The 11,792-nt window shown below is 48.6% G+C and overlaps 1 protein-coding gene across 1 annotated transcript; it reads right to left on the bottom strand.

The window, feature by feature from the left end:
- Positions 1-1,519: 1,519 nt before the first annotated feature.
- PCK2 (phosphoenolpyruvate carboxykinase 2 (mitochondrial)) lies at positions 1,520-10,125 on the bottom strand. The gene is made up of 10 exons (XM_006883165.1): positions 9,969-10,125; positions 7,620-7,865; positions 6,447-6,631; positions 6,159-6,362; positions 5,611-5,798; positions 5,146-5,308; positions 4,700-4,918; positions 2,754-2,891; positions 2,384-2,479; positions 1,520-2,145 (listed from the first exon to the last, which is right to left on the bottom strand). Exons 1-10 carry the CDS (start codon positions 9,995-9,997, stop codon positions 1,691-1,693), a joined length of 1,923 nt encoding a protein of 640 aa, XP_006883227.1. The 5' UTR covers positions 9,998-10,125; the 3' UTR covers positions 1,520-1,690.
- Positions 10,126-11,792: the final 1,667 nt, after the last annotated feature.

The following is an 11,792-nucleotide window of genomic DNA, read 5'->3' as shown; positions in this document are numbered from 1 at the left end:
TGTCATGCCAATAATACCTAATTATATATTCCTTTTATAAAGTTCTCTCCCTTGTCTGTTTCAATGCCGTGTAGCTTAGTTATCCCCTCTTTTCTTAGTTTCCCTCCAGCCCCCATGTCAGTCCTGTTTTAGAACATTGGCATTATGCCGTATTTGTCTTGTTGTGACTGAGATATTTCACTCAGCATAATGTCCTCCATGGTCACCCATTTTGTATAATTCTTGAGTTCCTTGCTTTTCAATGCAGCGTAGTATTCCAATGTGTGAATGTACTATAGCTTCTCTATCCATTCATTTGTTGATGGGAATCCACCTCATCTTGGGTCTTCCTCTCCTGCACTGACCCTCCACCCTTCCAAGCATGATGTCCTTCTTCAGGGATGGGGCCCATCTGCCCAAAGTATGCGATGCAGAGCTTCAAAATCCTTGCCTCCAGGGAACAGCTACCTGGTTATTAATTATTTTCTATAAGAACACTTGATAGTCCCTCCTCTATTGCTTCCCTTTGAGGGAATTTTCCATGATTATATTTCAGGTATTGGTATTTGCTGTTGTTTTTCTGGGTATAAATTCTCATATTACCTACCTCAGTTTATCTCCAGGTTTAAAGAGTTGGTTCCAAGTTATGCTCGGCTGATGCCCCTGATTCATGTGGAATTATTGCTCTTTTTTTTTGTTTCCCTCCAGAGTTGATTTCAGAGGAGGCTAGACTAAGTCCTTATTTCTCAGCAGTATCAGCATCACCTAGGATCTTGAAAGAAAAGCAGACTCTCCAGGCCCTCCCAGACTTGCTGAATGAGAATCCACATTTTTGGCAAAGTGCCTAGGTGATCTATATGAGCGTTAAAAGTTTGAGGGACATGGAAGAGATGATTTCTAAGTACTTAGAGTTGTTAATATTCATATTTCTATGAGCGCCATGTCCATGCACTTATTTATTTTTGACACTCCTATTTACTTACTGTGTGACCTTGGGCAAATTACTTCGCTGTCTTTTGTTTTTTCAACTGTAAAATGACACTTCCCACAAAGGGTTGTCTTATGAACACATTAGGTGCTTTAGAAGTGTTAGCAGCCTTGCTATGGGGTTATTGCATTACTATCAGAGTTTGAGGAATACGTTTTGACTCCCAAGTAAGGCAAGAACTAAATTGAGAACCATGATATTAAAATGGGCTTTGCTGGAAAATGAGGTTGTACAAGCATCTAACTGAGACTAGGAAGAGTCCGATGTGTAAGAGGGAGAACAGCGATTTCAGACCTAGAGGCCACACTGAGCAGCTTTAGAGGCTCCCACCTGTTTAAGATCTCAGGAGTAGATAGTACTTCTTCCTAGCAATTCTTATTTCTGTGATCCAGTTGTAGAGCTGCCTGTGTGACAAATTCTTGATACCATCAGGCCGAGACAGGCTGCACTGAGGAGTAACAATTTGGAGGGGCTGGAAGATAATTGTGGGACTGACATCTGAGGGAAGTTTGTGAAGACAGGCAGGTAATGAAAACACCACAAATGTTACGCAAAATAAATGAACATCTCTTATTGAACAGTGAGGGAATGTCTGTGGTCTGGTCTCGAGGTGCCCAGGAGATGTTAGTTATATCAAAGTTGCTCATATTTTCGGCAAGCCTGCTGGTGCCTCTATTTCTAGATAGGGGGTTACTATGCACTCTTGTTAGCCTGGAACCTAGTTCACATTTTGCGCACTCGTCCCTCCAGGGCCTCCAGCTCAGCCATTACTTCCTTGGGTAGATCCTGGTTGACCTGCTCAGTCAGGTAACTCCGAATGTCAAGAACTTCCTGTTCCCAGAAGTCCTTGGGAAGTGAGAACAGCTGGGTGGTATCTATGGCTCCCAGGCCACTGAGATTCAAGGCCCCTTCCTTCGGCACCAGCCCAATGGGTGTCTCTCGGGCACTGTCCTCTCCCTCTAGCCGTCGGCAGATCCAGTCTAACACACGAGCATTCTCCCCAAAACCTGGCCACAGGAAGCGGCCTGCCTCGTCACGCCGGAACCAGTTGACATGGAAGATGCGGGGGAGCCGGGCCCCCTTGCGCCCCTCCATGCTTAGCCAGTGTTCTAGGTAGCGTCCAAAGTTGTAGCCGAAGAATGGCCGCATGGCGAATGGGTCATGCATGATGATCTTCCCTGGAGGAGGAAGCAATATGATAAGGAGGCTTCCTCTTTACTGGGGAAAGGAAGGGTGCCTAGCTGGAGGAAGTTAAGAGATGTTTGAAGTGCTAAAAGGTCTTCAAGACAGAATAAGGAAAAAGAATTAATGGAGAAAGGACAAAACTGGGAAGAAGTGGTACCATTAAAGACAACAGGCAGAGGCCAGAAGAGGGTTTGGCTCAAGAAGGCAGGCAGGGAGCAGTGGGACATTCACCTTTGTGTTCAGCTGCAGCAGTAGACTCAGAGCGCATGGCACTGCCCACGAACACCCCGTGGCGCCAGTTGAAGGCCTCGTATACCAGGGGCACCCCTAGAACACAAGTGCACACAGTCACAGGCAGCACTTTCCCTTGGTCCTTCACTTCATCCCTTCTGATGATCTTGACTCCTTAACTCTCACCCCTAGAACCCCATTTCTCCCTTTTTCTGACTCCTTCCTTCCCTTGATACTGAATCCGTCAGGGGAAAACTCTGGAGACAGATGGAGATTCAGGCTGGGGCTGCCTGAGCTTGAAATAGAACAGAGAGGTGAATCTAGAGCCAGATGCATTACAAAGAAGGCATGGAGTCCACACAGTGTTTACCTTTGGGTCTTCGGCCTCCAAAGATGATGGCATCAATAGGGACCCCCTCAGGTGCCTCCCAAGCTGGGTCCATGATGGGGCACTGGCGAGCCGGGGCACAAAATCGAGAATTGGGATGTGCACACGGCTCCTTGTCACCTGGCATAGAAAGTGCAAATACCATCACTTCCAAGGGATCACTCACCCCCTAACACACACATCCACGTGCATGGACTCTTGCACAATCTTTTTTGCTTCAGCAACTCCCTGCAAACTTATGTGGTAAGGAGCAGGGAGAGTGGAGCCAAGATATCTTCTTCCAAAAGAGAAGCATGGTGCTGCCAGCTGAGCTAAGTAGGACAGGGATAGGGTTCATCAAGGATGAACCAACATTTATGTTGCCAACATATAGCTACTTGGCACTGACTAGGACTCAGGGTAATGGGATTAGATATCTAGAAATCTATAATAGGCTTCCATAAGGACTATGATAGAATTTCCCCCTAGAAACTATTTCTTTATTTTGAGGATGATTATTTAAATAAACACCCAAACCTAGCACAAAAATTGAGACTGTCCAGCCAATATTTTAGACAATTGACTTTCCATTAGCAAATGGGAAAATTGAATCTCCCGAGCTATCAAAATGCAAACAAGAATTGATTTTAAAGCTTAACAGAATTTGAGTGATTTCCCTGACCCTGCTCAGATCCAGATTGAGTGGTAGAGGTTGACAAACTCACACAGGAGCATCAGCTATGCAGGAACTCGGGTCACATTCAAGTGACCTGGAGAGGGCATACGACACCTCCATGTGGGGCTCCTGAAAGTGCTGCACAGAGATTGCAGAGTAGACCTGGGAGTTGGGGGAACCACAGGGCCAACGCCCTCCTATCCTCTCACCCACCCCCAACTCCTGCTTTCTCAAATAAGAGCTGTCCCTGATGCTTCTCCCTTGTGTTTCCATCTGCCCCTGATTCAGGACCCTTCACAGGGTATTGTTCTGGAAGCTGAAGCTGAGCACAAGGCGCCCTAGTTCTATCCCTGACTCTAGAGATGATGAAAGGGTTGGGAAACTAGCCTGTGGGGAAGAGATTAAAGTTTCCTGGATTTCTCTGTCGAGTGGGAAGGCTGAGGGGGCTTAATGATGGTTTTAGAGAAAATGAAGGGTGATTAGATGAGGAGGGTAACTGTGAGGTCAGCCTGGCACACTTGAATATAGGCTTCAGCAAACACAAATCCCCCCCAACTTCCCATGCTCTTCCCCGCTTGCATTCCTGAGTGGGCTGTCACTGCAGAAGGCCACCAAAAGCTGAAGGACCAGAGTGTAGGGCTAGGGATGGGGATAGGATGCAAGACCTCTGGAATAATGACAGGGTTGAGAGACTAACTCAGGGAAGGCTAAAAAGATTTATGGTTGAAAGGATAGTGGGTATAAGGGGAGGGTAACTATTTGGACCTTTAGATAATTGTTACTCTACAGAGGATAGTGGGAGCCAAAGGGTGGCTCAAAACACACTTGTCAAGGGTGGGGACAATGGAATCTATTGGTTTTTTTCCTACAACCGGGAAATATCTTTAATCTGCTCTTTTCTGTAAGATGCTTGTCTGTCAGATAATGTTCTAAATCTGAGCAATCAAATTAAAACAGACTAGGAAGAAGGATTGGCCATCCACTTCCAAAATAGCAGGCCTTTGAAAAACATGAGATAGGTACTACAATAATTACTTCGATTTAACTAATGGAGAAATGAAAGCTTAGGGAGGTTAAGCCCTTAGTCAGGTCACAAAACCATTAAGCCAAGGAGCTGGGACAAGAGCTATAGGGTTGGAAAACTACAAACATTGACCACTTTCTGTGCTTTCCAGAGGTTATGTATGATGGCTAGAATTTCTGGAACCTTTCACATCCTTAAAGTACTTAGTTAACCCTTTGGGCTATGTCACAACTCCCCTGCCCAACATACCAGGTTTCCAGGATTTGCCCAGCCAGGAGGTCACTGTAACCCCAGGTGGAAGAGGCTGGTCAATGCCCTCCCAGTACACTCCACCATCACTGGTCTCAGCCACATTGGTGAAAAGAGTGTTACTCTGGATTGTGGCCATGGCGTTGGGATTGGTGGTGGCAGAGGTACCAGGGGCCACCCCAAAGAAGCCATTCTCAGGGTTGATGGCACGGAGTCGACCTGCCAGGAGAGGCAAAAGAAAGGAAGTTGAGAAGCAAGGCCAAGGAAGGTCCTGCTCAACTCCTCATTGCCTTGAGTGAATCTGTGAGGAATCTTTGCCGACAGGGTGTCTGGACTACCTTGAGGTGTGGGACAGGGTCAAGTTCAGGAAAAGCTTGACATGAGCAGCAGAGAGGGTCTCCTATTTGATGGCAAGAGCCAGAACTTAGACCCCGTGAGCCCCTCACCTTCGCTGTCAAACCGCATCCAAGCAATGTCGTCACCCACACACTCCACTTTCCAGCCAGGCAGTGCAGGCTGCATCATGGCCAGGTTGGTCTTGCCACAGGCACTGGGGAAGGCAGCGGCCACATAGCGCTTCTTTCCCGCAGGGTTAGTGATGCCCAAGATCTGCATGTTGAAGAGAGTTGATCACCAAAGGTCAAGGCATTGTGTGCATGGGGAAAGACAGCTAGAGGTTACCAGGGAGGGTCAATACTGGTTCACTAAATAGGAGGACCACCTTGCCACTGGGCCTGAAGTGGCGGCAAGGGGGAAACCCAATACTCAGCAGCCTGTGGCCAAAGATTTGGGCAGAGTTCCTGCCCACCAGTGTAGCACCTCCTGGCAGTGGGGAGGCAAGGTGAGGCTGACCAGCCAGGCCCTGCCCCAACCCCACACCCCAGCTGCCCAGATCCTCACCAGGCCCTCACCAGCATGTGCTCCGCCAGCCAGCCCTCATCCCGGGCCAGCCGAGAGGCGATGCGCAGGGCAAAGCACTTCTTGCCCAGCAGGGAGTTGCCACCATAGCCGCTGCCGAAGGAGACGATCTCCCGCTGGTCAGGCACGTGGCCAATCAAGGTTTTCTCTGGGTTGCACGGCCACTGGCTCCCTGGCTCCCCTGGGGACAATGGGGTCATAGGGCTGCTGGCTGGGGCACCGGGAAAAGGGGTGTCAGGGGCCAGAGGTATCAGGGGAGATCCTTGGGAACTGTGATGCTGCATGCCAAGGGGAGGCTAAAGCTTCCACCTCACGTTATCCACAGCTCCCAGGGCCCTATTTGACGCAGGCAGTTTTCTCTACCTTGTGCACATTGCTCTGAGGACAGTTACACCCCCAGCCCAGACTACTGTCCTGGATCTCGGGAATGAGGTTTTCAGAGAGCATGATTTACTGGGGTCTCCAAACAGGTAGAATTTGAGGTTTCTTATGGATACAACAAAACTTCTGTGTCCTCTACTAGATACCAGCAGGTACTCACCTTGCCCAGTGAGAGGCTGGCCCACGGAGTGCAGGCACTTGACGAAGTCACCATCTCCGAGGGCATGAAGCACAGGTGTCCCCAGCCGAGTCATAATACGCATACTTGCTACCACGTAGGCTGAGTCGGTGAGCTGCACCCCAATGCGAGAGAGCGGGGAGCCCACGGGGCCCATGCTGAATGGAAGCACGTACATGGTTCGGCCTATGGAGAAGAACATTGCCTGGATGAAGGGTTCTAGTCCTGTCTATACCTTGAGTGCCCAGCCTCTGGCCTACCACTGGTTACCCTGCATGCAGCCTGGAAACCTCTCATCCACAGCTCGCTGGAATTCCGCGGGGGACATCCAGTTGCCCAGCTGCCCACGGGCCCCGCCAGTTGGGAGGGGTACTGTGTCCCGTTGAGAAGGAGTCACAATGACAGTCTTGCTCTCTACTCGTGCCACATCCTTGGGGTCTGTGCGGGCCAGCCAGCTGCGGGAGAGAGGAGGTCAGGAAGATGGTGGCCAGCAAGTTCCCTCATCCATTGACCTACTTCTTCAAGTCCAGTTTAGTTGTGTTTTTGTTTTGTTTTTTTTTTTTTTTAAATAATAACATTTTTTACATTCTTCCCAAATTCTTGTTAACTGCTGACAACTGAAATATTGTACTTTTTAATTTTATACTGGTTTATTTACAAAGTTCATATACATTATTTTTCACACTGGATCTTTCCCATTTTCTTTATCCACCCTTCCCTCTACCCATCAAATTGTGCAATCCTGTGATTAGCCCCCTGCCCAACCTCACCTCCCTTCTTCTACCCTTCCCACCTCAGATCCTCATACCATTTTACTAGTTTTCTATTTCTACAAGAAAGGTCCTATGTAGTATTTGTCCTTACGGGTCTGAGTTAGTTCGCTTAGATAATGCTCTCCAGTCCCTCCCAAGTTAGGCAGTAATTTTAAAAATCCAATTTTGATGCCAGGCCACTGTATTGGCCTATTTCTCCCTATCCACTAGCACCTCAGACCATTCCTCCAGGTTTTTGTTTCATCTAAAGGATATTTTCTCATGACCTGAGTTCTTTTGAAGCCTCAGCCCTTGCAAAAATCTACTTAAATTAATGAGTTTAAAAAAACTGCAAACACTATTTTTTCTTGGTTTTCATTCAATTATTCATTTTATTTTATAACAATAACAATTTTATAATATTATTATTTACAGTGTCTTACCAAATCTTCTCTGGGCCCTCCTTTCCCCTTCATTCTATCCATCTATTAACTGATCTCTACTCTCTCTTCTTCTTCTTATTTATATCAGATTCATTTAATGTGAAAATACAGACCAATCCCAGTTCCTGGTTTTATTTCCTGTTAAGCTTTCATTGTGGCTGTCTGTATTGGGAAGGTCAAGCCTAAAATGGCTGCTCTCAGTCCAAGCAGCTACCTCATCTCAGGAGTTGCTGGGCCCAGGAACTTACCAGTTATTGTACTTGGGGAGCTTTCGGATAAGACCCTGTTGCTCGAGCAGATTGAGTGTGGCCGTATTCTCAGCTTCGGTCCCATCACAGATGTGGATGCTCTCTGGTTGGCATAGGCGGGCACTGCGTTCCACAAAGTCTCGAACCCCTGCAGGCAGCTGTCCCAGATCTCCATTGAGCACACGCAGGGTCTGGATGCTGCGGCGTGATGACCTGGCCCAGGGGCTCAGCACGTGCCAGTTAAGCCTGTGAAAGATGAGGTGGGGAGGTAATGAGCCTATTCTTGGGGGTGTGTGAGTAGACCAAAAGTTTGGCTATAGTGTGACTGGGGACAGGCCCTGCAAAGAGCGGGTGGAGTTGGAGTAGGGGATGGATTCAGGCTCCTCATGACTTTGTGGTCTTTATAAGACTTACTAAGGGCATTTCTGTTGGTGACTCTGGTCTGGCTAAATAAATTAGCATGAAAGCACATGGTTGGCTGTATGGGAGTAACTGTGTAGGCATGTATTATTACATGCATAGCCAAGGCCCATATTTAACTGTCTCTGGCCAGTATTTGAAATAAGCAGACACCTATGACCCAAAGCCCTAGAAACTGGATCCAGGTGATGCCATCTTGTGTCTGGTGTGCAAGATCTTAGCCCTGTTTGTTACTGTTACATTCTCTAGAATAATTTTTTTATACATATGGCAGCTGTTTTTACACTCCTCCCCACCCCCCGCATGTAAGCTGGAAGATTGTGAAAGCCTCAAAGCAAGTTCAAGTTCTTTGGGATAAAACCGCCCTTTTCTAGCCTCAGGTGGGGTGATGAGGTTTTAGAATTCCAGATGCTCTCTCTGCTGCTGCCCACCTAGACCAACAGGATTGTATAAAATGTTTTGTTTAGGGTTTATTTCCCACCATTTGCTTGTTTTATCTCTCTAAGATAGGTAGTTTTGAACTATGTGGAAGGTTGACTACTGGATGTCATTCATACAACTCTTAAGGGAGTAGGGTCCCTTGTTATCTGTCTTCTCCCACTTCTGGGAGAAGAGAGTTTGCTCTGAATAGACTGGACTGAGGGTGGAATGACCGAGGAAGAGCAAAGGCCAAGAGGGGGAAGTTATCCTCCTGCTGTGCCAGGGCCTCACCTACCAGAAACTGCCCAATAGACCCAGGACCATGTGATCTGTCCCTCCCTTTGCTCCTTCCTAGAGGCCAGATGCCTAGAGAGCTTTGAGGTTGATCATAGGGTGGGACACCAGGTGGCAGGAAACTCAGAATCAGAAGGTGTGAGCCTAAGGACTGGACAAACTGCCGGTTTGATTCTTGGTTGTGGGAGCTTTTGCTTGGCTTGGATATGAGCTGAGGTGGCTTGCACCAGTCAGAACAGGATGGAAAGCCCATTGTTGCCCTGGCCAGGGACAAGGGAGGAGGGCTGCTAATGGGAACAGTCCTCTCCACCTTCAATGTTAATTTTGCATCTCTCTTCTACTGGAGCCTGGTTCAGGAAGCTACTTTCCCTCCCTCAAGTTCCCTCAGTGAACATTCTCCCTTTCCTGTTCTCTAGAGACCCCTGGGGCTGCATAAGTAGGACTAGACTGACATAAGCTGCTGACTGGGACAAAAGAAGAGACAAGGGGAGGCTACAGAGGTAAGCCTCTGTGAGGGGGACTGGTGGAAAGATGGATAAGCAGATGGACAGGGCCTGGGGGCTCTCCTGGATAGGAGAAGCCAGCCAGCCATGTAAAAAATGAAGGCAACTGACCCTCCCCCACTCCCACCTTGCTTCTCTTTCCTAGGCCCCAGGTCCCTCTGGCTGAGCTGGGCTTCCTGCCAGGTTCCAGTCTCTGAAGAGACTGGATGTTTACCTACTTGCTTCTTTAGGGAGCGCTGAGCTCCGTTTCCCAGGGACTTGACTTGAGAACCCTTGACCGCCCCCCCCCGCCCCCTTCCCCCCAGGCCCTAGTGCTGCTCACAGCAACCCCAGGTTCAGGCTGGGAACTCCTATCAGGGGTCTAACAGCAGCACCTCTCTGGGAAAGAAAGCAGAATACACAGACCGGGCTCAGTGGGGATCTCCCTACAGCGAGGAGGGGGAAGGAAGTTCTGTGAGTGGCAGACAGAGGCAGCGCGGTCAGCAACTAACAAGACTGGGAGAGCGGAGGAGGGGACGGAAGCAAAGAGGCTGAGCGTGGCGTGGCAGCCCGCGATCTCTAGAGACGCACGACCAGTGGGGCTTGGAGTGCCCTGCCTTCTCCGCGATGCTACCGCATGGGGAGGCGCGCGGATCAAGCGGCCAAAACAGGCGGCTCCAGGGGGCGGGCGCGGCGGAACGTGCGGGTCGGCCCCAGGCTGGGGGTCACTCACCGCAGGCCGGGGCGGTATACAGCGGCCATGGCACCTGGGCGGGGGCTGCAGGGTGGCCACAAAACCGAACGGAGCCGAGAGATATGGAAAGTGGGGTAGGAGGGAGCGCGGCGAAGCGAGCAGGAGCCCAGGGTAGGGCGGGAGGTGCTTAAAAAGGAGGCGGGCGGGCGGCCGCAGGAGGCGGAACCCCGCCAGGCTGTCACGACCCTCTTTCCGCCCCGCCACTAAGGCTAGGTCCGCGACAGCCTGTGGGTCCCTAACCCCATCCCTCCCATTGGAGAACTGGGTCTGCTCAGGGCCCCTCCTCGAGGCCCGCCCCCCTCCACCTCAGCCTCGCCCCTCTGCACATGATGTAACTTTGAGGACTCTTGCTCCCTCCCGGGAGAGAGCAACTGGGAGACACAGGGTGGCAAACAAGCTGGCGAGGCAGGGGGTGGGAGCTCACGGGGGCTGGACATCAAGAAGCTGGGGAGTTGAACATTGATTTTCTCATACTTGGGCATTCTGAGCCTCTGTTTTTGAAGTTCTTAGTGCTAAAAGGCCCTTTTATGCCTCATCCCTCTACCTCCAGTTTGTCTCCACCATCCTTGCGGGCTTCCTTCAGCCCAACCATAAAATGTGGCCTCTCCCACCAAACTCTCCTCATTCTCCCCTCATTTTTCTGATCTGATCTCTTCTGACACCACTCAATCAGCACCATAAAGGCCTTGGGTAATATTTCAAACTTTATGTCCATCCATCCAATTGTCTTCAACTTGAGAACACTGGTTATCTTCTCAAGTACTCTTGCAACATGCCTTTAATAATAGCATCTACCCAACATTAAAGGCCCCTTTTCCAGTAAGAAGGGAGCTTCAAGGACCTAGTGGTAAACAGTTATACTGCCAGCTGCTCCACAGGAGGAAAATGGGCAGTCTCCTCCCAAATGATTTACAGCGTCTGAAAACCCATTGGAGAGTCGGCTGTGAGTTGATTCCCACCTGACTGCACATAACAACAACAATGTTGAGAGATGATTCCGCTAAGAAATCAGTTGCCAGAAAGATAGAATCTATTAAAAACTCAGCTCATTGTCATTGAGTCAGAGGCAACTCCTGATGGACTATACAGGAATTAGAGTGACTACATCTGTGGCAAGAGAAGACAGAGAAACTCAATATAAGCAGTCGAAATAAGACCAGGGGGCGGCTGTGGAATAGATCATCAAATACTCATACACAAGTTCAAGTTGTTGTTATTTTTGCTGTACACCATCGAGTTGGAACTGATGCATAGCTGACCCTCCAGTGGGTTTTCAGAGGCAACAAATTGCATGGGAAGAGAGTACCATCATAAACAAGTTAAAGGTGTTGGTGAAGAAAATGAAAACAAGTCCGCAAGAACCAAAATATGACTTTTAATGTATCCCAGATGAATTAAAAAAAATAATCTTAAGAATAGATTCAACACGTTTGACACTAATGACTGAGGACCAAATGAATTGTGGAATGATATGAAGGACATCAATCATGAAGAAAGCAAAAAAACCATTACAATTGATAGAGAAGGAAACCATAAAAATGGATTTGAGAAGAGACTCTGAAACCTTCACTGGAACAAAAAGAAGTCAAAACAAGTGGAAAGAATGCTGAGCTAGGAGAGATGAGCAGATTTCAAGGGGCAGCTTGGAAGACAAGGGAAAGTATTATGAAATGTGTAAGGAGCTGAACCTTGGAAAACCAAAAGGGAATTTCTTGGTATTTCTCAAGCTGAAAGAACTGAAAAACAAACTCAAGCCTTGAGTTGTAATACTGAAGGATTCTAAAGGCAAAATCTTGAAGGATG

Source organism: Elephantulus edwardii, unplaced genomic scaffold (assembly GCF_000299155.1).
Source record: "Elephantulus edwardii isolate Elephantulus edwardi_28Jun2011 unplaced genomic scaffold, EleEdw1.0 scaffold00026, whole genome shotgun sequence".
In the NCBI taxonomy this organism is placed as follows: domain Eukaryota; kingdom Metazoa; phylum Chordata; class Mammalia; order Macroscelidea; family Macroscelididae; genus Elephantulus; species Elephantulus edwardii.
Note: the sequence above shows the minus strand (reverse complement) of the source record. Positions and strands in the feature narration are given on the sequence as shown.